At 46.2% G+C, this 25,146-nt stretch overlaps 1 protein-coding gene and 1 long non-coding RNA gene across 13 annotated transcripts in view; one reads left to right on the top strand and one right to left on the bottom strand.

Moving 5' to 3' along the window:
• The window catches only part of AKAP13 (A-kinase anchoring protein 13), a 324,413-nt gene that overhangs the window by 156,082 nt on the left and 143,185 nt on the right, over positions 1-25,146 (top strand). For all 12 annotated transcript variants that reach the window (XM_059180056.1, XM_059180052.1, XM_059180055.1 and 9 more), the window contains 3 exons: positions 10,225-10,423; positions 13,111-16,198; positions 20,177-20,310. In XM_059180056.1, the coding sequence (XP_059036039.1) occupies positions 10,225-10,423; positions 13,111-16,198; positions 20,177-20,310 (3,421 nt within the window). The remainder of the gene's footprint in view (positions 1-10,224; positions 10,424-13,110; positions 16,199-20,176; positions 20,311-25,146) is intronic.
• On the bottom strand, positions 11,817-13,614 carry LOC131835639 (uncharacterized). Its single transcript, XR_009355282.1, has 2 exons — positions 13,475-13,614; positions 11,817-13,364 (listed from the first exon to the last, which is right to left on the bottom strand). It is a non-coding gene; the product is annotated as an uncharacterized LOC131835639 (long non-coding RNA).

Below are 25,146 nucleotides of genomic sequence, written 5' to 3'. Positions count from 1 at the left end.
GATCCCTAAAACAACTCTGTAAGAAAGCTATATTATTGCCACTTTTTTGTAAACGGGTGAAAAAACTTGGGCTTGTGGAAGCTAACTTAGCCTTGACCTGACCGTGATAAAAGGGGAATCCACTCACCCCACAACAGCCTTTGCCATCATATCACCTGGTGATTTAGGCTCCAGGGACATCTACATTCAGTGCAATGAGATATATTTGTGGGGATTTGTTATGGCAAGTAAAATATTTTTTCCCCTTAGGTAAAATGTAGGTCCCAGTTAGTGTCCGTTTTGTGACAAATGGGATGAACAATTTGAGTGTGCCTTTTTTTTTTTTTTTAATTCATTTGAAGGAATGAATGTCACAGTTGGCACTGTATTTCATTTGCGAGGAATGTGCTTATTTTGAAAGGAGGGAGGCAGTGAGAATCTGGGCTGTGAGTGTGCCCTGCCTGTTGCCCGGGTCTCCCCCGGCACCGGAGAATGGCTTTGGCTGATCTGCGGCTGCTATGGGGTAAGTGGACAAATGGGGGACTTCAGAACGTTTCCCCAGAGAATCCCTGTGTGGTGGAGAACACTGGGCTGGGAATGGACATTCTTTGAATTTGTGTAGAAATTCTTCTGAAGGTCTCTTTGCTCTGTGTAGACTTCACGTGACCCCAGGTGCTTCCTGCTGTGGCAGCCCCACAGTGGGGGTGTCCCTGTAGAGAGCAGCCCCTGCCACCTATAGGTGCTTCAGGAGATGGTGGGGAGCCCAGGCTTGCAGGTCCGTCCGGCCCGGGTACAAATCCATCTGCTATAGCTGAGCGCTCAGTCAGGAGTTACTGATGCTTCCTGGCCACCTACCACCTACTGCGTGCCCCGCTGTGTTGGATAATCTGTTTTCTAACCCCCTTTCATCGCCACAGCAACTTCGTAGAGGGCCTGTGACCGGCTTCTTACAGATCAGAATGATCGCTCAAAGAAGCTAAGCCTCCAGCCCAGGCTCTCCCTTCTCCTGAGTGCTGAAGTTTGCCACGTGAGGGTAGGCTGATCAGGCTGCCAGGGGAAACGGTAGAGCTGGAGCAGATGAGTTAGTATTTCTGCTCATCTAAACTAAGAATAGCACTTCTCTGAAGGATTCTTACGAGGATCAGCTAGTGTCCCTAAAAGCACCTGCCTGTTTCTTCGTCGATTCCCAAATTATACTAGTTTGTTAGCTGCCTTGACTGCCCAGTGACCTGCCCAGCCAGTCAGGAGGAGGATGGTCCTGTCCTCTGTCTCTGTCAGCATTACAGGAGCGAAGAGAGCATCACAGTGCGGTGCAGCAAGGCTATCAGGGCTCAGCCGGAGGGGGTTGCCATGGGGGTTGTGCTGCAAACTCGGGGTGAAGGGGAACCAGCCCGAGAATGGCTGGAAACCATGTAAATTGTGTTACAACAAGATGATTGCAAGTTTCAAGGTAATAATCATGGCATCAGCGGGCCTTTTCTGTCTTGTAGTCTGTTCTGGGGTCTGGCCGAATGTGGCAGTCTGAGAAATTCTTGGAGGACTGTCTGACGGAGCAGGACCGAAGCAGTCCCCACAGAGTATAACTGTCACGGGTCGTAGGAAAAGTGCCCCTCTCTTCACAGGGCTGGCGTTCTTGGGAGTAGAAACGAGATTTACATGCATTTACATGTCCTCATCTGGAGCTCTCCCGTGTGCTCGTGTAAAAATACAAAACAATAACAAAAACCTCAGCTGAGGCTATGGTCCCTATTAATTCACCAGTAACAACAACTGGAATCTCAAGTCAGCTTGTGGGTGTGCTTTTCTGTCTTGCCAGACTTGATTTGGTGGCAGTAAAATCTTTGTGTAATATTTCTAAGGCAAATTTGAGACTCTCAGGCATATTCCCCTCTGTGGCAGAAATACAAAACCGAGGGACAACTAGATTTACTGACTGGAGACTCAGAAAGGGCTTCTTGTCAAGAGACGGCTGAGTAGTTCTTCTCCAAGTCCAGAGAAGACGAAACAAGGAAAATGGCTGTCCAGGGGGAAGCACTGTAGTTACACATTAAAAAGTCTGTAATTTTGGAATTACGGAGTGTTTAGCTCTGCCCCGGGTTCCAGGTGGGAGCCTCCCAGCCCACCCAGGAGGGAAGGTGGATGGAGAGAAATCAGGGCTCTGTCTTCCCTTCTTCCCTTACCAGCCCTGCCACCGAGCAAGTCTTTTTTTGCAAATGATTTTATTTGAAGATGTTCACCTATGTAAAAGTTTGAAAACAGCGTGTTCGGCATCTCTGTGGAAGTGTACCGAGCCAAGGGTCCCCGGGGGTGTCTTGGAGCTTGGTCCACAGCTTTGGGGCTGCTTTCTTCCCGCACACCTGCTGTCCGTCTGTTGGTGCTTCAGCAAGTGTTGGCATCAGTTGGGGCGTGTGTAATCTCTTCTCGGTTGTCGTTTCCCGGCTGTGAGACCGGGTGTGTTTTGACCAGCACTGCTCCAGTGTCGTGTCAGAATTCACTCGTGTTTTCCTTCCTTGTGGTACATGAAGTAATGGTACTTTGACAAGTCATAGCATTGTAATTTTGATCAAACGTGGTGTATTTAGTAACATCAGGTGCCACACTTGTAAGTGTAAAACTTTTTTTTTTTTTTTAAGATTTTATTTGACAGAGAGATCACAAGTAGGCAGAGACGCAGGCAGAGAGAGATGAGGAAGCAGGCTCCCTGCTGAGCAGAGAGCCTGATGCAGGGCTCGATCCCAGGACCCTGAGATCATGACCTGAGCCAAAGGCAGAGGCCTAACCCACTGAGCCACCCAGGCACCCCAGTGTAAAACTCTTAACTGATTGTCTCCTGATCGCCAGTATGCCAGGCTGTGGCTGTCTCACAGTAGTTCGTGTTTGACCTCAGAGTGTGCAAGCGCCTCTATCCGTGAGGACAGCGGTCCTGTTTATCCTTGTAGCTCTGGCACCTCGTGCAGTGCCTGCCACTTAATAGTTGTTCTGTAGGTGTTTCACTGACGATCTTTGAGTATCACCTTGTGAAGCAAGACCATACAAACAAGGTTCTAGTTAGGAGTAATTGGAAAAATGAAAGTAACTTAATTCAAGTGCAGACACTAAATCGTGCAAGAAAGGGCGAGTACTCCTAGGACGTTGCATGGTGTAGCTACAAGCAGCCTTCTAGGTGCCAAATAATGGAGACACCGAATGCCACACCATAGCTAGAACTGCTCTGAGGAGAACCGGACAGGCTGCGTGCATGTGGTTTTCAGCCGAACGCTCCCTCTCGGCGTTGGGAGGTTGGTTTCTAATGCTCCCCGGCCCCAGTTCCCTCATTCCCTTTCTGTGCGCATGTGTGTCTTCTCCGTGGCTCTGTTCTTTGGAAGAGTATGGTTTATTCTATACCACAGGCCCGGAATGATGGGCTGCACTGCCATTTGTTAGTAAGCCAAAGAAAGGGATGATAAAGACAGACTCTCCCTATACTTACTTTTGCACCCTGTCTGATTTTCTGTCTTAATCCCTCAGTGAATCCGAGCTCCAGTAAGCACCGTCCCTGTCTTGTGGAGCCTTGTGTTCTGATGAGAGGGATACGACAGGTCCATAAATAACCGTGAAACAGCCCAAAGAGGTTTGGTTTCTTTGTTTTAAAGCCACAAGACAGTAACAGACTAAGGTCTTGTGTAGTCAGAGGGAAGACTGTATCACCGGAGAGAAGAATGGAAGAAGTTTGGAAACCGGACTGAAAGAGGGGTGGATTCTGGATAGGCCGGCACTGCTGGCTGATGAAGTGTGCTTGTGGAATGGACACTTATAGGTGGGCTGCAGAGGGACAAGAATATGGCAGAAGAGGGGGCCTGGCTTGGCTCAGTCAGTAGAGCATGCGACTCTGGATCTCAGTGTTGTGTGTTTGAGCCCCATGCTGGGAGACAGAAGCCGGGACATGACAAAAAAAGAACAGGGCATGGAAAATAAGTTGACATGAAGAACGTAGGTGCCTCACCGTGGAAGCCTTGCTGGACAGCTAGAAGTATCATCGCAGTGGTGCGCCGATGCAGCTGTCATCACCGAGTGGAAAAGAGAAGGTTGTCGTTCTGGTGTCCTTACTAGCCGCGTGGCCTTGATCGTGAAGTTCTGTGGGCTTCTGTTTTATATCTCCTTACAGGACAGGTGGAGTGCAGGGGTGTTAAGGGCTTAAGATTAAAAGGGAAAGCCTAGGCGAAAGGGGCAAGCACATGTGTACACTTCACTCCCTACGCGAAAAGAAGAACAAGAAACACAACTTTCAGGCAGGAGGGTGGCATCACTTTTGCTTTCAGATGGTTTCTTAAGGTAGATTTGGGGAGCAGTGGAGGTTCTAGGGCAGCTGGCCTGTAACAAAAGTGTCTGCAAGAGTCCAGATAATTCCGTGAAGGCCTGAGCTGGTGCAGGGCTTGCAGGAATTGAAGTAGGGCACTGAATGGGAGACACAAGACCGACGCGATGTTCCGAAGAGGGGTGACGGTGTTACTAGGGCTGCCAGTGTTTTCATTCATGGAAATAAGTTCGGAGTTGCTGTTGCTTTGGGGAACGGGGGAACATAAAATTGAGTTTTGAAATTTGAGAATGTCCACTGCACATCCTGGTAAAGACATTGAAATAGTTGTAAATGTGGGGTGGGGCTCAGACTTGGCAGCTGGAGAGAGATTTGGGAGGCAAACCGGTGCTGCGGGGAAGAACGAATGAGAGTAGGAGAGTGTATACAGTTGACATGCCTCCACATCTAAGGTCTGTGAAGGAGAGAGAGCCAGAGAAAACTGTGTGGTCCGTTTTATCAATCTACCTACCTATTTATTTTTAAAGATTTTATTTGTTTATTTGACAGAGATCACAAGTAGGCAGAGAGGCAGGCAGAAAATGAGGGCGGGGGGAAGCAGACTCCCCACCGAGCAGAGAGCCCGACTCGGGGCTCGATCCCAGGACTCTGAAATCATGACCTGAGCCAAAGGCAGAGGCTTAACCCACTGAGCCACCCAGGCGCCCCTACTATGTGGTTCTTTATCAATGTCCAGTGAGAATAGATTTCAGCACAGAAATCAGGTCACTATTTTAAAATTCTGTAAAACTCGGGGCACCTGGGTGGCTCAGTGGGTTAAAGCCTCTGCCTTCGGCTCAGGTCATGGTCCCAGGGTCCTGGGATCGAGCCCCGCATCGGGCTGTCTGCTCCACAGAGAGCCTGCTTCCTCCTCTCTCTCTCTCTGCCTGCCTCTCTGCCTACTTGTGATCTCTGTCTATCAAATAAATAAATAAAATCTTTAAAAAAAAAAAAATTCTGTAAAACTCAAGGCTGATGGGGACAAGGAAAGGCTGCTGGATTTGGCGTTTCTTGTCCATGGACATACGTGACAAAGAGGTTTTAGTTTTAGTAGCAGTGGAGTGAGAAGGACCCAATTGCAGAATCTTGAAGCTTTTGGATGACCAGTAAGGAGATGGAAGGGAGGGGAGGAGGGTGGGTCAGTGGGTGAGAGCAGTGTTTCTCAACCTCAGCAGTATTGACAGTTGGGGCCTGACAATTCCTTGTGGCAGGGAGCTGTCCTATGCATTGTAGAAACTCCTCTACCCGCCTCCCCTGGGTTGTGACCACCAGAAAGTGTCTCCATGTTGTCAGGTGCCTCCTGGGGGCCAGACTCTGTGAGATCTGGTCTGCAGGGTGGAGCACAGATTCCTGCCGCCGCTTCCGGCAGGCTCGCGGGGCAGTAGTCATCCCCTCTGCTGCCACCACTGCTCTGTCTCCCGCTGCTGTTTTAAGGGGGCGGGGTGTGCGGAGCTAGTCCAGGAGTGCGTGGAACACTGCAGGCATCCAGGGGAGGATTGCCCAGTCTGGGATGGCAGGAGGCCGGGGGGGAACCGAGCAAACCCACTGCTGAGAAGAGGCGTCTTTGACACAAGAGGTGGTGGGCAGAGGCAGATTTATTAGTGGATCAAGATTGAGTTCACACGTCAGGTAGCCTCAAGCTTCTCACTGAGAAGGGCAGAACGGTCACCTGAGAATGAAGTAGAGCTAAGATTGGGCCTTTGAGGAGACTTTAGAAAATTTCACTAACACACAAGTGAAAGCATTCTGGAGCAGCGAGTCATAGCTCAATAGGAGACTCTAAAAAGTTTGTTAAAAACGTTAATGAAAGTCTTGGGGAAGAAAACCTACAGTCCAACAACTATAATACTATTTTTTGTGCATTTTACCATCTAGACTTACCTAAATTTTACCCTTTTTATTTTGCTTATTTCCCTGAACGTTGTAGATTTTAGCATTACTGGACTATTACTTCCATTATTTTTAATGGCTGTGTAATAGTCCAGAGATCTGTTCTTCATTTTTACCAAACAGCCCTCTAGTTACTGACCTGGTGCTGTCCACTTTTTAATACTATTATACCTAAAGTTTCAGTAAGCATTTTTATGCCCAGAACTTAGCTACATTTTATTACTGGACACAGGACAAGTCTTATACAGTGCTAAACACAGAGCACAAAACATACTGGCTTAAAATGCCACCACAGGGGGCACCTGGGTGGCTTGGTCAGTTAAGCATCTGACTCTTGGTTTTGGTCAGGCTCACGATCATGGGATTGGGCCCCATATCAGGCTCTGTGCTCAGTGCAGTCTGCTTGGAATTCTCTCCCCTTTCCCTTTACCCTCCCATTCATTCTCCCTCTGTCTCTCTCTTTCTCTCTATCTCAGATAAATAAATAGATAAATCTTAAAAAAAAAGTCACCTCCATGAGCCCTTCCATATTTAAAATTGCAATCCTCAGGGAAACAAAAGCAAAAATGAACTATTAGGACTTCACCAAGATAAAAAGCTTTCGCACAGCAAAGGAAACAGTCGGCAAAACCAAAAAAAAAAAAAAAAAAAAACCCTACAGAATGGGAGGAGATATTGGCAAATGTCTCATCAGATTAAGGGCTAGTATCCAAAATCTATAAAGAATTTAATCAGACCCAACACCCAAAAAGCCAATGACCCAGTCAAGAAATGAGCAGAAGACATGAACAGACATTTCTCCAGAGAAGACATACAAATGGCCAGCAGACACATGAAAAACATCACTCGGCATCAGGGAAATACAAATCAAACCACAGTGAGATACCACCTTACACCAGTCAGAGGGGCTAAAATTAACAAGTCAGGAAATGACAGATGCTGGCGAGGCTGCGGAGAAAGGGGAACCCTCCTACACTGTCGGTGGGAATGCAAGCTGGTGCAACCACTCTGGAAAACAGTGTGGCGCTTCCTCAAAATGTTGAAAATAGAGCTACCCTACGACCCAGCAATCGCACTACTAGGTATTTACCCATAAGTACAAACGTAGGGATCCGAAGGGGCACCTGCACCCCAGTGTTTATAGCAGCAGTGTCCACGATAGCCAAACTATGGAAAGAGCCCAAATGTCCATTGACAGATGACTGGGTAAAGAAAACGTGCATATATACAGTAGAATACTACTCAGCCATCAAAAAAAGAGAGAAAATGACATGGATGGAACTAGAGGGTATTATGCTAAATAAGTCAGTCAGAGAAAGATGATGATGTGATCTCACTCGTGGAATTGAAGAAACAGAACAGAGGCTCATAGGGAAAGGGCAGGAAAAATAAACAAAATCAGAGAGGGAGACAAACTGGAAGAGACTCTACAAACTGGAAGTTTGTAGAAGAAACAAACTGAGGGTTGCTGGAGGGAGGGGGATGGGGGGATGGGTAACTGGGTTGGGTGATGGACATTGAGAGGGCAGGTGATGTGATGAGCACTGGGTGTGAAATAGAACTAATGAAACACTGAACTCTACTGAACTAATAACACAGTATATGTTAATTAATTGAATTTAAATGAAATAAAGTTAAATTAAAAATAAAATGGCAACCTTCATCTCATCCCGGCTTTATTTTTCTGCATAGCACTTGCTCTCTCAGAAATGGCGGATGTTTTATTCAGTCTGACTGCTCTTGTCTCCCTTGCTATGTACATAAATTCCCAATAGGCTGAGAATTTTGGTTTGTCACCAGCACCTGGAATACTGCCTGACCCCTGGCTACTTGCTGGGTGGTGGGGTTTACCCAGACCTTCAGGAAAAATGGGTTTGGAAGAGTGTCCGTTGCACGAGATATTCATGAAATCAGTAAGAGAATAATTGCGTGGACCAGTCGTTTCTATCTAGACAGACTGAGAAGCAACAGAATTCACAGGGACAAGGAACTGGGAGATGGGAGGGTTAGCACTCGGGGTTAATTGTGGCAACAACAGCACATTCCTCTGGAAGGAGAGCATGGGAGCTGTAGAAGGTAAATAGTTTGTGGTTACAGGTGCGAATTTCTCAAGGTTTAGGTAGTAAAAAGGAAACAGTTTGAGAAGTAGTAGTGGCGAGGTTGGTAGAGAACTCCCATCTTGCTGGGAACGGATTGTGTCACTTTTTAATTGCCCCTGCTTTGGCAGACAGTCCTCTCTCATTATATTTGGTTCACAGTGGAGTGGTGTGTACACCAAGTTGTGTTCTCAAAGGCCTTTTGTTATTAGAGTATGGCCGTGTGTGGTAATCGGAGCACTCAGGTATGCTAGTTGTGTCTCTCAGTTGATAGATGACCTGGAATTAGCGGCAGTGTCAGCCCAAGCTTCAAAGCTGAAATTACAGAGAAGTCGCGTCCCCCCTCATTTGGTGTGGCTGATTGGCTTCTTAGCTGAGTCATTCAGTTGAATTTTTAAGTGACTATCTTACAAGTAGAATTGACCCTTGAACAATGAGAAGGTTAAGGGCACTAACCCCCTGCGCTGACAAATAACTGAGTATAACTTTTGATTCCCCAAAACTTAATAGCATGCTATTGATTGAAAGCCTTACCAATAACATAAACAGCCAATTAACACAAATTTTGTGTGTTATGTGTATTATATACTGTATCTTTACAATCCAGTAAGCCAGAGAAAAGATGTTCGTTAAGAAAGTCACAAGAGAAGATACATTTACAGAACTGTAGTGTATTTTTCAGGGAAAAAATATCTGTGTGTAAATGGACCCGTGCAGTGCCAACCCGAGTTGCTTGAGTCAACTGTACTTTTCTACTTGAGGTCACTTTACTCCAAGTAGAGCAACTTGGTTAAGTACATAAAAAAACTGAGCATAGTGTATGCTAGGGTCCTCTGAAGCAACCTCTGGGGTGTCCTCTTGAGAGTGGATGTTCCAGTAGTTTTCTTTTGGAGCAGCCTTCATCGTGACCTTCAGCCAGTGCACGATTCTTCAGTTCTGGGTTTCATAATAAAGCATATAGTTAGTTTCAAACTCCAGTTACTATCTGGTGGATTGTTACTGCCAGACAACTATAGTTTAATAAATGAAACACTGCCAAGAGGGTTTTCTTCTCCTGCTTGTCAGTGTGTGGTATGTCTGTTATTTCTTCAGGCTTGCTTCTGTTTACTTATTCCATTTTGAAATGTAATCTCAAACATCACCTTCCTCCTTCTTCCAGAATCTCTGGAGTACTTGGCCAATCTGTTAGTTCATAAAGAGATTTCATGTGTTGGGGCCTGTCCCAGAGATTTTTCTTTACATACCTGCGCCTTTGTCGGCTTTATTTGTAGATGTGGTATGCTGCTGATGATGAGAGTTGAGCAAGGTCATTTGCTTTTTTAGATTAAAAAAAATTTTAACTTGAAGTTCTTAGAACCAAGTGCTTCTTCCTAATTGTATTGACAAGTATAGTATGATATGGCTTCGTTGTCTTTGTCTATATGGTTGACTTTGAGAGCTGTTAATGAAAGTTGGAGTGCCCTTTCATGGGTTATAGTGATTTCTTCTGCCCTTCCCAGTAGAATCAACTGCAGTCAGCATATGGTGCAACCCAGTGTAAGAGAAATGCTTAATATAAGCCTTCCTTCTATTGAAAACCAGGCTAAGACCATCCTCCTTACATTTCCTCATTAGTTGGTTGTTAGCATAATGTTAATTATTTTATTTGCATAATTTTAACTATTCTAAAGTCCCAGACCTCTCTTTATCTTAATCAAAAGAAGGTTCTTAGGGAGGAATCCTGCAGTTTTCATTTAATCCATCTGTGACCTCTTAGGAGGCGGATGGTGCAGTGCAGTGAGTTACAGGCCTGGCTCTCTGGGGAGCTATAGAAACCAGATCTCTGCTGCACGGCCCTGGGGCGGTGAGGGAAGGCTGAGAGGAGGAGCTGTGCCCCGGGTGAGGGGGCAGAGCACAGGTGGTCTAACCAGAGCTGCTTGCTTACAGGGAGAATGCTGGGGAACCAGACTCCTGGAGCAGTTTATCCTACGAAATCCCATATGGAAACTGCTCTGTGAGGCATCATCGAGAGTTGGACGTCTATACCTTAACCTCTGAGTCCGAAACACGTCATGAAGTCCCATTTCCTGGAGACAGTTGCACTGGACATATTTTTAAACTTATGAACATCCAACAGCAGCTAATGGTAAGGAAGAAAATGTCCATTTTCAGGCTTTGGTGCCCTCACACTTTCCCCCACTGAACCTTCCTAGAATTAGAACACAGAAATGCTTTCCTCAGAGATTGTGAAACCTAAAGCAGTTTTAGCAGCATTAGCTATTACTGCTTAAACATACAAAACAGCAACAGGGGACTGGGAATTTTCCTTTTCTTTTCTTTTTTTGGCCAGGCTTTTGAACTAGTGAAAGATAAACATACACACTGCAGATACAGAAATACACAACAACTAGAACTCCGTTTTCCTGGCATAAAAGGAAATTTGTCTGTTTATTAATTTGTCAGTTTAGCTTTATAAAGCTAAATGAGCAAAACAGTTTCTGAGATTGTTGCTAAAGAACAAGGACCACATTTACTTAAAAGTAAGGCCTTTTCACAACTATTTCGATGAGTGATGATAATGTTACTATATTTAAATTGATAGTTGTATGGTAAAAAGATCACTAAAAAAATAAAGATTTTATAATCCACTCAAGCCTTCAAGATAAAGTTGTTGCCAGACGTAAAAACATTACAGACTCCCTGGTAGCATTTATTATGGATAATATAAACGTCATATGGGTACATGTCTCTTGGCCATAACATCTGAAAGGCTAAGTTTAGATAATTTTTCCACCCAGTTTATTTCAGAGCTGATTAGATTTGGAAAAAGCTTGACAATAATTTGATTTAAGGTCCTCTCAGGTCAGCGCGGAACCAGAGGCATCTTTGGGAGCAGGCATTATTTTTGCGGCCAGCAGGCCAAGATACTTCACAGCAGGCGTGTGTGATGTGCCTGCCTTTCCCTTTCCCAGTCATGTTGGTGCCAGGACAGGTGTCCTTTTCTTTTCCTCTGAACAGCTTGCCGAGAAGCCTGATTTTCCCTTGGAGCTCTTCTTCCTAGGTGAATGGTAGTCCACCTTGTGGGTGCCGGAGTTCCTGCACGATATGGGAACATTCGACAGGAAACTATGAGAAGTTAAAACTCTGACAGGACGCGTGTGTTAGGAGCTTCTAAAACAACACTCGTTTCCCTGAATCTCTGTAATGTTTGCCCTTTACTAAATGGAATGACCTGCTTTCCTGATCTTAGGAGACGGTTACGCTGTCACAGGACTGGGAGCAAGCTAAACTGGGACACTCTTTGGAGCGTAGCACAGAAGCTTTTCGCGAAAGTCCATTTTTCTTGTTCTCTCTTAGTAGGGAGACTTTAGTTGAGCACAGCACATTGTATACTTGTATGTGTAAACTTCCACGGTAGAGCCGGTAGGTGGGCGGGACTAGTCTGATGTTGGAGAACCGTAATTGAGCAAGAACACTGCTCGGTAGATACGCATGAGAGTATTGCAGTAGGTCGGAGGAAGGGGAAGAACAAACAGATATTTTAAAAGTCATTTTTATTTGTTGAACAAATAGGAGTAGTGTAAGAATTTCTGATCTTGATAGAAAGGCAAACCCACTGTAAAGATGAGGTATATTTTTTTCCCCATTTTTCCTTAGCCCTGCTATATGTACATGTAAATTTTGCATACTTATGACCTTAGATTTTAACCCTAGGTTTTACCTGTTTTTTTTTTTTTTCCAGTGTATCATCAATCTGTATTTCAGCCTTTACCATGGTCTTCATAGTTAATAGCATGGCCTTGGCCTCAGGTTGACAAACCGTGGTTTTTTTCAGCCACTCCCATATAGTTGGTAATATCTGTTTGTTTTTTAAAATACTGTGAAGTTGCAAAAAGCAGTTTTGACATGACATGCAGTTTCCTCAAGCCACAGTACTAAGAATAATTGGGGATCATACTGGCTTGGTATGTTCCTATTTCATATTCAGTACTAGGCAACAGAGGAACTGCCTTTATCAAAAACAAATCTGCTGTGCCACTGTTCTTGAAATCATGAACCCGTAATTGAAAGTGGTAAGCTAGATTGAACAGAGCCTGTCTGGGGGAATAAAGGACACCATGTAAATTCTCAGTACGAATTTCAGGCTCAGGAGCTTCAAATGACAATTTGCAAATGACAAGACTTTACCATACTGAGTAGGACTCCCTTTTATTCATGTACATGAGGGGGGATGGAAGCATACCTCTACCCCTCTCAAGACCCTTTAAAAATATCTTCTTCAGCTAAAGATAGTCAGTGTGCCCTTATAAAATAAGGTTTTTGAGGGTCACCTTTCTAAAATAAGTTCATAATTTAGGACAAGCCATGTTGTATATTCTTTTTTTTTCCAAAATTTTTCTAACCCTTCTCTTTTCTTTTTTTTAAAGATTTTATTTATTTATTTGAAGACAGATTACAAGTAGGCAGAGAGGCAGTCAGAGGAGGAAGCAGGCTCCCTGCTGAGCAGAGAGCCCGATATGGGGCTCGATCCCAGGACCCTGGGATCATGACCTAAACCGAAGGCAGAGGCTTTAACCCACTGAGCCACCCAGGCACCCCCATGTTGTATATTCTTGACTGTCTTACCACTCCAGTGGATATGTACCTACAAGAGAAGAAAGTGGTATCGGGGACTAGCAAAAATCCATTTGTATTTCTTGAGATCAGCTTTTCATGTGATCTTAGGAGGGCTGGAGCGGCAGCGAGTTCTCTCCAGCAGGAGTTCTGTTTCTAGGTGTCAGTGACATCTTTTCCCATGGGCAGCTTTTATAACTATCTTCCCTTTCCTCCTAGAAAACAAATGTTAAGCAGATGGACAGTCCTATGCGCTTAATGGTGACGGCACAGGATCCTTCAAGTCTGCCCAGTGCCCGAGATCCAGATGGCCGGTTTCTTTGCTGCACGTCGGATCCCGAGGACAGCCAGCCACGCTTGTCTCTACCTGAAGACCCTGAGCCTCGTCCGTGTGGCCACAGGAGCCCTGTGGGGGAGACTGAAAGTTCCTCCAGTTTGTCAAGTGTGGCAGCGGAAGAGAATACAGACTGTTCCTGTAAGAAGGAAACCGAAGGTGTGGGAGGAGCAGGGGACGAGGTGGAGCCCTCACTTACTGCGGACTGCGGAGCGGCGTCTGATCCCAGCAGCCGCCTTCTGAGCATACCTGCTAGTGGAGGAGAGGCCACAGGAGACTTTCCATCCGGTCAAGTCAGAAATGGAGAAACTGGAACAAAGTCTTCTGCACCAGTCACAGACCAGGAGTCTCTAAGCACTGGAGACCACCTCCAGCAGGGAGACAAGGCCATGCAACCGGGCTCCGCTCCCACTCCGCACTTCTCTGGAGGCGAACTGGCAGTCAGCGTCGCAGGGACTGCGGGGGAGACAGAACGTGGTCTCCCGAACGTCAGCGCCGCCATCCAGAAGGATGTGCTTGAAGTAAGGGAAGGTACAAAGGAAAAGTTTGAGGACTCTCCTATCAGCACAGCCGGAGCCTCTGACGTAAAAGTCACAAGGCAGCCTGCAGATAAAGCCGCTGCTCCCAACTGCGTCTCTGCCAGTGGCTCCCCGGGTGCTAACGAACCTGCTGAGTCTTTACTTGCTTCTAGGAAGGGAGAAGCCTCCCCTGTGAAATCTGCAGAGACAGAAGCTTCCAGAAGTTGTGTAGGGAATGCTGGGGCTCCCGCGGGTCAGAGCTCCCCGGTAGCTCCAGCTGCTGCAGAAGACACGACTTCAGATGGGCTCGGTCCTTCTGCTCCCTTGGCAGGCACAAGTGAGGCAGCGTCCCCCTCCGATCTGACATTCCCGGGGCCACGAAAAGACGCGCCGAATGAGAAATCGGAAACTGATTCATCTCCCATTCAGAGCCAGATCAGCCAATCACCCCTCTGTTCTACACCTGGAGGGGACACTCCGTGTGCCACCCCTGCCCGTGGGCAGAGCACAGTGACTGCTGGGGGCGTCCTGGCTGTGGAACACTGTGGTGGCATAGGTACCCAGCCCGAGGGCACCACCCCAGGACTGCCCTCCACACAGCATCTCCCCCCGGCCCTCTGCTGTGAAGGTCCCCAGGCTCACACAGCCACTCCTGACCCTCTAAGAGGCACCCAGGAACAGGCGGAATTTTGTCCTCTTGAAGTTTCGGATAAAAAGGGCCAGAGAAAAGATTGGAATCTCGGAAAAGCTTTAACAAATATGCTTGAGGTGCAGCCACAGGTGCTTGTCCTCAACGCCGGGAAAGAACTGATGCCAGACCAGGCCGTGACATCAGACAAGACTTCTCTGGCAAGCAGGCCAGGCAGTGAATCAGTAACCAAAGATGACGCACTTTCTCTTGTCCCCTCCCAAAAAGAAAAGGGAACAGCAACTTCTGAACTCCATACGGCTACAGATGGTGGAGATGGCCCAGGCGGAGATTCGAGCGATCCTCATAAGCAGCGCTCAGAAGACGGTGCCGTAGGCCTGCCCATACCCTCCACTGCTCTCCATCGTCGGCCCAGAATGGGGAATACCAGCCCCATGGGACTTAGTGGGGAACATGGGGCTCCCCACCTTTCAGCAGCCCCCGAACTTCTGGATCTCGAGGGGGGCACTGACGCTTCTCTGCTGCGTGTGGGTAAGGCCACCGTGGCCTCCGATTCCGTTCTGACTGAGGTAGGAAAGACTCTGGTGGTTCCGGAAAGCTCTAAAGCTCAAGGACAAGATAGTGGGGATAAACCAGTGACTTGTGCCTCTGTTAAGGAAGACACTTGTTCCTCAGGAGCGTTTCAGGAAGAGCAGAGAACACCACCTCCCGGACAGGAGGCACTGGGGTTCTCCGGAGAGCTGAGTTTGGCTGTCTGCGCCGAGGACAGAGCACTTGAGGGCGGCAGTCCCCGGGGCGCAGCCTTGGCCTGCCTGAGCGCAGAAACTGAGTGTAACCAGGAAGTGGCCCCGCCAGTCTCACTGCTGACTGAAGGTGGGGCTGCACAGAGTCTGGTGCCACGGGGAGCAAGTCTGGCTGCAGACCCACACCAGGAAGCCTCGGGTGCAGAGCAGAGCGGCTCAGCTGCATTGCCAGGTGTATCACCAGAGGGAGCTGGGGCTCTTGCTTGCAGTCGGTCTTCCGCTCTGGATATTGGCGTGCAGAACCCTGAATCCCAAGGTAAAAGCCGTGCTGGTGAGGTGAGCGGAAATGTGGGGTTGGATGTTGCTGTGGTTAATGCCACAGAAGATACTGTCGGGACCAGAAGAGAGGCTGTATCACACACCGCCCAAGACCTCCCGATTTCAGAAGCCTTGAGCCAGGAGAAGACTGTGGTCCTGGATTTGCCGGGAGCCTCAGCAGATGAAGGTGTGATGGACCTGCAGGGCGCCGCCGCTCCCGAGATGGTGCCTGTGGGTTGGAAGGAGGCAGACCGCAGCGGTGGCGTGGCCGATGGCAGCGGGGCACAGGTGGATGCTGACATGCGCCACGTCCTCCAGCAGCCACCTGCCAGAGAGCTCCCCACCGACACCGGACTTTCAAAAGGTGGTGAGCCGGCCCCAGGCAGGGCAGGGGGCACTCCCCCTCTACCCTGTGCCGTGTCTCTGCCCGAAGGAGCAGACTCCATTGAGGAGGCTGCGAGTCGCATAGTGGAGGCCGTCCTGGACCAAGTCAAGTCCTCGGGAGTCCTGATCACTGGGCGGGGGACTGGTCACATGTCACCATCCAGCCCTTCAGAGTCAGGCCCAGTGACTGAGCATCCAGAGAGTGCTTCTGCAGGCCAAGGGAGCTCTTTCCTGCCTGGGCGGACCCCACACATGGGCAGTATCTGCGAGGAAGCCCCTGGCAGCTTTGCAGGGGGTTTGGCTGAAAGGAAGAAGCTGGAGAAGATGGTTCTGGCCGCTGAAGGGTCTGGGCCCGCAACAGGTAAGCAAAGCAGAATACAGAAGTAGCAGTTTGAGGGACAGACTCTCTTAAGAGCCTCAGAGATATGCTGGTATAGAAAGGAGGCCTCTTTGTGGTTGAGAAGCGTCTTTTCATTCATTGGGTAAATTGCCAAGTTAATAGTCACCACCATCAGAAGAGGGACGTTCTCAGGGTTGGACAGATTTTGCTTCCTGTATTGTAGACTCCAGGCCTGACTGATGAAGCCCGTAAACACTCTGCCATACCGGAGGAGTCGCAATTTTGCAAACCGAGAAAATTGGTCTCCATCGCAGGTGCTTTACAACGATAAAAGAATTTTGCAGATGTCTTTATTCACATGGCTTAGTCCTTTTTTCTAGAACTGTGAAAAGCAGTGTTGAAAAAGTACGTTTTACTTACAAGCCCAGAACGCTTTCCTTCCCTGTCATCCTAGTCTGTATTCTGAGCAAATTTAGAGTCAGGCTGGTTTCATGAAACAGCTGTAAGAGTCGTTCTACGTGAATGACCCTACATCCAAAATGGTGGTATTAGGTCATTGGTGAGGGCGGGGGTGGGACGGGGGAGGGGAAGGAGAGAACGCCCTCCTTTTCCTGCCCGCGGAGCTGACTTCCCGTTCCATTGCTTGATGCTTTTGGGCAGCAGTCTGGGAATCCAGGACTGTGTGCAGGGCAGGGGATGGGACGCAGGATGTCCGCCCAAGCCTGCTGAGCCGCTGTCACAGCGCACACGTTGTGTCTGCTTATCTCGGTGAAGCAGCTGCCGGGAGCAGATTGCTCACACAGCAGCCTGTTCCATCTGTGGGTAACCATGTCCAGAGAGAGCAAAGAGAAACCGCTGTGGCTTGGGGGAAATAAACTACGTGAATAAAACTTGTTCTTGAGGGTTGAAGCTGAAGCTGGAGTCCAAGGTGGCGTTGACCCCTGAATCGTTAAAGGTCTGTTCCATTCGTACTTTGATGCCGCCACCTGTTGCCAGGTGTAGACAGAGGACCGGTTTCCATGCTCACCCCCAGCCTGTGTAGGTAAGAAGTAGCCTGAATTGTTCTTATTGTTGGTTTGTTTTTGCTGCTCTTGTCATGTTTGAAAATCTCCTTAAGTGTAGTATGTGTTTAAAGTGTGGGGGTGGAGCATGTAGAGAAATGACCAACAGAACCAGAAAAGAAGTTGCTTAGGAAAAAGAGCAACTTGTGGTCCTCCCCCCACCCCCGCTCCCGATAAAGGGTTTTTAACCAATTAAGATATTTTTATTCCTGTTGAGGAATTTAAGCTTTAGGTATTACAGTATTTTTGGTGACTTGGCGTTTTTAGTTGTATTCGTGTTTTGGATTGTTAGTACTAGAAATTTGTTGGCTGCTATCTCAGGATTTAAATGAAAAGGTCTCTAATTTTTAAAATAAGATACAACAACAAGTCTATTTTGGGGGCCCTGGCAGGTTGACATTTCAGAAGAATGGGAGTGGCTGTAAGCTGATGCCTGGCTGTGTTCATTTGGGTGCTGTGTCTTTGGCCACATGGGCTGGAATTATTTGTCTTTCTGGCTCAGTAGTCCAAACTTAACCCGAGCAAGTGCAAATTCTGTGAAGTTTGGGTCTCTAATACCCAGAGAGAAAAGGTAGAAACTGGGGGGAATTTCAGACTTTGATTTTTGGTAGTTTGTAGTTAGGGTATAGATGCTATGAAGTGATTTTTAAGATTTTTAAGGTTTTAGGAAGGAAGATGAGTTGTATGAAATTTCCTCAGTATCTCTGGGTTTAGGCTTGATTGATGTGTGGGCGAGTTACTGGTTCTGCTACCAAGAAGAGCCATATGTGTTCAGTGCTCATGGTCTTATGTTACAGAGAGAAGTAGCCAGTGACCAAGAAATAGGGGCTTTCTTCAGAAGAAAAAAAAAAAAAAAGGCAGAATTGGGGAAAGTCCCAGGTCACATTGCCCTATAGAAAAAGCACCTGAGTCTGATCTCAGCCAAAGGGTAATTTCTAGGAAGTTTACCTTCCATTCATGGATTAAACCACAGTGTTTTATGAGTGAAGAGATGTCGGGTAACTGCTGACTTGGAAGGAGCCGCGTGGCACTGGCTTCTGTTTGTAGATGCTGCCAGATAGAAATTAACATGAGAAAACACAGAACTGCCCGTTATGAGGAGGGGATGCGGCCCTTCACTCATCCTGACCATCCATCACCATGGTTTGGGAAGTTAGTCCTCTGGGACTCAGCCAGGCCAGGCTGCAAAGGGGGCTGGTGCCCCTCGTGTTTCAGTAACCACTATTCATGGTCGTGATTGGTTGCTGCCTGCTGAGATACATATTTTCACTTGCTGGGTATAGGATAATAAGGGTGTGCCAAAAATCACTTCCCCAAATAAATAAAATAGAAGTCATCAACAACCCAAAAAATTAGTCTTATTTAGAAATGTTTTGATCAGTGAGTAATTCTAAGGGTCTTGCTTAGGTTTTTTTTTGTTTGTTTGTTTTTTAACTTTATTTACATTTTATGAAATGTAACAAAGGTTTTTGTTCTTTGGGCAAGGAAGCTTGTTTAAATTGCTAGTAAGATTGTGTAATTATAAATAAGGGAATTTATGAATGCTCATCTGTAGGACTGTAGCTTTCTAACCCAAAGGAGACCTTTGGGCATGTCACAGTGTGCTGTAGAATAAACTCTCTTCTTTGGTGAAAGAAACTTCTCTGCCCTTTGGTGTATGGAACATTTTTTTTCTGCCAGAGTAGTGGCATGACGAGATTGAAATCGGCCAGAGAAAAATTTCCACACGAAATTGACATGATAGTTCTTTTTTAATTTGTATTATCGAGGTGAATTTTAAACGTCCAGTCTCAGCCCCCTTTAAAAAAAAGAAAAAAGTCAAAGGCTCAGTTTGTCTCAGACATCAGGTTACCACTTTCTTCCTGTATTTGCTTGACCATATGGTGGTCAGGTAACAAAACCCACTACTGTTTGGTCTAATGAGCATAATTCTAAAGAAAACATATAAAAACATTTTGTTAAGAAAAGGAATTCCTCGGGGTGCTTGGCTAGCTCAGTTGATGGAGTGTATGACTTTTGATCTGGGGGTTGTAAGTTCAAGCCCCATGTTGAGTGTAGAGATTACTTAAAAATCATTTAAAAAAAAGAAGAAAAGAAAAGAAAATTCTTTGTGATTATGTTTTGGTTAGGGAAGAAATAAAAATTAAAATACAGAAAATAGGGGCGCCTGGGTGGCTCAGTGGATTAAGCCACTGCCTTCGGCTCAGGTCATGATCTCAGGGTCCTGGGATTGAGCTCCGCATCGGGCTCTCTGCTCAGCGGGAGCCTGCTTCCCCCTCTCTCTCTGCCTGCCTCTCAGCCTACTTGTGATCTCTCTCTCTCTCTGTGTCAAATAAATAAATAAATAAAAATCTTTAAAAAACAAATAAATAAAAATAAAATACAGAAAATATATTATTTAGTAGAATATTCCAGTCCGTTGCAGTGATGGTTAAATGAGTGTGCGCAGTATGTTTTTAAAGAAAGTCAGACTCCTCTAAAAAGGTTTTATCTCATTCAAGACACATCTTTCCTGTGTCCTGTGCAAATATAAACATCTCTGGCTTCTTGGGTGATCATCAAGATGGACCACCTAGTCTCAGCTATTGATCTGTTTCCTCAAAGCTTGTGAACTTACTCTCCCATACACAGTCAGCACCACACTCACGGATTTGTCAGGAAGAGTCAGTAGTGAAAATGGAAGTTCAGCAGACATTGGCTTGCACGTCTGCTTAGCTACAAACCCGTGCAGAGGCGAGGGGAAAACCATGTGGACCTCGTGATGAAGGAACAGCTCAGCGCAGGGCCCGAAATGACACCAGCTGCGAATGAATACTTTTCCCATTTTGCACAAAAGCAAAAGCAAACAGAACACGTGAAGCCTGGATGTGTTGTGTAAATACTAAAACACGGGCCCTGGTTTTTCAGACGCACTTTGTAACCCCCTTGTTCTCTTCAGAAATGCCAGACTTGAAAGCTGCAGATGAAGTGGATTGTCTGAGTAATGCCAGGGCGAGCTTGGCCTCTGCAGAGGTGGTCGTAGGAGCCGCAGCTGCTGTGCCTGACGTGAAGCAAGGCCTCGCGACCCAGGCGGTAAGTGGCAGTTAAGTCTACAGGAGCACAAAATGTGTTTAGCCTGGTCTGATGGGTCTGATGTATGGCCTTGGTTTGTTTTGTTTTGTTTTTTGGTTTGATTGGGGAACTTTTTTTTTTTAACGAGAGTATTTCCCCCCTTGCCTCTTTTCCCATCACGTGGCGATGTATCTTTGTGGCTCTGTTCAGCTTTCACACACACAGGCACCGCCCAGTGCAGGTTTGGAACGAGCCCTTCTGCCTGGGTCCCTTGGAGACTGGAATGGAAAAGATATTTCCTGGGAGCACGAGACTTGGGTTTGTCATTGTGTTTAACGTGTCACAGAAAGGGATCTAGGAACCCCTTAAACCTGACTGTTCTTTCTTTATATAGAAACTGATAGGAAAAAATGAGATTTTAATTTAGCATTCATGACTGTCTAAAATGTGTAACATATCATTTTTAGTGACCAAAAAAGTTACACTACTTTTTTTCGAGCAGCTTTACTGAATTATAATTCACACCTGTAAGACCTACCCGTATCAAGTGCCTGGTTTAATCGTTTTCAGTAGATTTCAGAGCAGTGGTCACCCCTATCTGATTTCAGAACACTGTCATCATCCCAGAAGGAAACCTCCTATGCTTTAACAGCCCATCCCTCCCCACTGTCCGGCTCCCGGGTGTCCCTCATCTCCCTTCTGCCTCTAGCATCTGCCCCTTCTGGAAAGTCACATGGGATCATATAGTTACTGGGATTATATATAACTACATGGTCTTTCACAAGCGGTTTCTCTGACTTAGCTTACTCTTTCAAGGTCAAACCGTGTTGTAACACTGATTAATATTCTGTTTCTTCTCATTGCCAAGTAATACTCCATTCTGTGGACTGGCCACGTTTGATCTTCTTGTTTCTACTCTTGGGCTGTTTTGAGTAATACTGCTGGGAACCTTTGTGTACAAGTTTGTGTGGATGTATGTTTTTGTATACCCAGTAGAGGATTTGCTGGGTCACTGGTAATTCTTCCATCCAAGTACTAACCAGACCCAGCTTAGCTTTTGAGATCAGACGAGATCGGGCGCGTTGAGGGTGGTATGGCCATAGACGGTCACTGGTAATTCTGTATTTAATATTCAGTAAGTTTTTAAAAATGTTTTTTCTTTGGGTTCTTGAGATTCTTTTTGTTTAAAAGCTGTTAACTTAAAACAAGGGAACAAACAAACTTGTTGAGAGAAACAGTGCTCTAAGCTTTAAAGTCCTTTCTGGTTAATAAAAAAAATAATAACCCTTTGGAAGCTGAAAATCAAGTTTTAAGACTAAATAAATCGTATTTCCCCTCAGAAAATCAGTCTTCTTTGTCTAGACTTGACAGGGCCCTGATCTTGCTCTTCAGAGGGTTACTTGGTACTTTTTCTTAAAGTTACCCCGGTAGGTAAACGGAACCGTACCCTACCAAGCTATTTCAAGTGTATGAACTGTGATAAACAGGCTTCATTTTATTGGAGTCCGGTGGTAAGGGAGGTGCGGACTGTTGTAGCCGCTCCTCATTACAGATAATGTTCGTGACTAATGCCTGGGCGGCTACTAGTAGCGCAGGCAGCATTTAGACAAATGTTGCTCTTGTCCCTGGGGAAAGAAAGGCGAACACACCCTGCATGGGTACATGTGTGTCTTTGTTTCCAGAAGCCCCTAAAAAAGGGAAGGAACAAACTCACATCCTTGAATTCAAGTGCCTGTTTCTTCGTCTTGCACTGAAGAGAGCCTGCTGCTTGGCCATAGCCGCTTTGCTTTCCCGGGAGGGTTACCTCTATCCTAATTTTATCTTGTCCATTATAAGAAAACAGAACATTACTTCTTTTTTTTTTTTTTAAGTTCCTCCTTTCCTTGTTCTCTTTCCTCTTTTCATTTTCCCTCTGGTTTTAGAGGAGTTGAGAGAGAGAATGCGCCTCTGGTCAGTCAGCGTCTCATGTCCCAGGTGAGAGAGCGCGCCATAACGGGCCCAAGGTCAGACCCAACCAGAATGGGAGCCAGGAGGCCGGCACAGCAGGGCGCGACCCTGCCGACTGCCCCAGGCTCTGTGAGCAGGCCTTCTGAGGAGGTTCCTGCATGTCTGTGACCTGTCTGTTGCTGGGAAGTACCGGTGCCTTCTGCATTGTGTCTGCCTCCGCTTCGCTTGTTGGAGAAAATCTACATTTGTGCGTCTTCAGGTCTAGGAAGTGGCGATGTTTGTGCTCGCAGTGTCGTTGGATGGATGGGACATCTGAACACTGACCTCTCCCTCCTGTTGCTCTGGGGCACTGGCCCCATCTGCTGTGAACTGGAAAGATAAAGCATGAGCACACACTTTGATGTTCCCCGGGTCTCAGTTTCTCTTTTTTCTTTCCCATTGAACTCTTCGTATGCTATATTCACTGTGTAGGTTTTCAAGACATCCACAGACTTTTGGTGAAGGACAGAGTATGTTAAGGCTCTGTGGGACAGACTATGTCACGACTAGCTAGCTCGACTCTGTGGACGTAGCCACAGGCTACATGTAAACATGAGTGTGACTGGGCTGCAGTGAAACTTGGTCGATAGACCCTAAACTTGGAACTTCGCATAATATGCGGGTCATGAAATACTCCTTTTTGAACAGTTTTTTTTGTCACTCATTTAAAAATGTAAAGCCCGCTCTTGGGATTTTTCATGGGCTACACAAAACCGTTAGCCAGTGAGCCCCTAGCCTAGAGAATGCTTGTGTGCCAACAGATGAAGGACAGAGCAAGTACACTTGTTTTGTTTTCCACATTGTTCTGTTTTGTGGTGGAAACGGTCGGTGTTAGACTATACATTGGAAGGCAGAGAGTTCGCTTCTGGGTCTCTCCTGAATTAGCTTTTTGACTTTGTCTCTCCAGAGCCTGGCTTCCCTACCTCTCTTTATCTTCTGGCCTTAACCTCCCTGGACTGTGTGTTTGCTGTCTAAAAAGGGTTACTTTTCACCCTGAAAGGGTGAGCTTGAGACTGTAGTGGAGGGTGGAGTGGCATTAGTTTAATATTATTTAATCCTATCTTTCTGACACATGCCCAGCCTGTGTGTTGACCTTGGGAACAGGCCAGTCACTGCTTCACTGAATCATCCTCTTCCAGTTTTGAAACAGAAAGAAGTTGTGTATCTCGTGCTATTGTCTTGAAAACCTGTGGAACCATGGTGCATTCATGGCAGTTTTCTAGTAAATGTAAATGAGGAATCCGTTCTGAGTTCTTAGAGGACTCTCCCTGTTCTGTCACCTTCTCTCAAGCACCTAAGGGTCGAAGCGCATACAGCCCTCCACGGAGTCTGGCTCTATCAAGTGTTTAAGGAATTTTGCATTCCTTTACCTGCTTGACCATCTGGCTGTACACAAACCCTTACTTGAAAAGTCAGTAATGCTTAAAATCATGATTCATAAAGGAAGCCGTATGAAGATGAATGCTTGCCTATATTCTCCGAGAAACACAAGTATGTGTTAGATGCTGCAGGTTTCTCAGTAGACGGTAGGTGGTCCAAAGAGATAACTTCTTCACTGGGTTGAAGATTATTCACAGTTCAGGAGGCCAAGGCATTCACTCACACATACCTGTTCCCATTAGTCATTTTATCAGCATCTTAATGGTTGCGCTTTGTTACTAAGAATGCCAACATTTTAATACTGGTCACAGTTTAATATTCAACCTTATCCCCTCTTACATTACGGGTTTGAAGGTTCTCAGATTACCTTTTGTTGCCTGCCATTTTCTACCCCTCAGTGAGTTAATATCTATCAAGCTCTTAGAACAGGGCCTACCACTGTTATTATTAATCAGTTCTCTAACTTCAGTCTCTGTTTATTTATGTAACCAGTGGCATACGGTGGCTCCTAAATCAGACACGGTTTGTTTCTCAGTTACTGTTATAAGAGCATCAGGAACTCAGACACTAATTTGAGGGAGACGTGGAGCTTGTTGTACCTCTGGGACCTTTAGAATTTGAATGGACCTTAAAGTCTCTGCGGTCTCAGCATTTTTACCTTATAGGAGAAGGTGGTTTCAGGATGGTTAAGTGACTGGACGTACTTCACAACTAATTAACTCTTTAAGCTAGATTAGGACTTAACTTCTTTTTTTTTTTTTTTTTTAAGATTTTTTTATTTATTTGACAGGCAGAGATCACAAGTAGGCAGAGAGGCAGAGAGAGAGAGAGAGAGAGGAGGAAGCAGGCTCCCCACTGAGCAGATAGCCCAATGCGGGGCTCAATCCCACAACCCTGGGATCATGACCTGAGCCGAAGGCAGAGGCTTTAACCCACTGAGCCACCAAGGTGCCCCTTAACTTCTGTTTTAATAGTGTTTCTCCTATACTGTGGTTTCTAGAAAAGTCAAACAGGGAGGTTCTAGTTTTTAGGAATCTGGTTCACCTGGATGAGTTTTTGCATTCTACCCCAGAAAGGTGCTCACCCATACGGTGACTCTAAGGCCGCTACATTATACTACTGTGTTTTCAGTGGTGGTTGGAAAAATTCCTCTGGCCGTTTTAGGACATAAGTGATTTACTTTAAAATAAGTCTCATGTTCTTATCACAGTCTGTTAGCTGCAGCTGAATATCACCAAGATACTGTTTTGGTGCAGAAATTACTAAGATTTTCCAGACCTGCCTTTTATTTCCTAAAGAATGATTTGACTAGGTATAGAGATGACATTGGATACTTAAATGCAGAATAAAAAGCCTTCTGGGACCATTCTTTTTGAGAATATGCACCACGGTGATCAGGAAAGAATTCTGACTACTGCTCCCCTGCCCGAGGGCTGCAGACCAGCCTATCCCATGTCTTTTAGGATATTTTACCCATCAGTATGTAGCCAG

This window comes from Mustela lutreola, chromosome 7 (assembly GCF_030435805.1).
Source record: "Mustela lutreola isolate mMusLut2 chromosome 7, mMusLut2.pri, whole genome shotgun sequence".
Taxonomy (NCBI): Eukaryota; Metazoa; Chordata; class Mammalia; order Carnivora; family Mustelidae; genus Mustela; species Mustela lutreola.
This window is presented reverse-complemented; position numbering and strand designations above follow the sequence as displayed.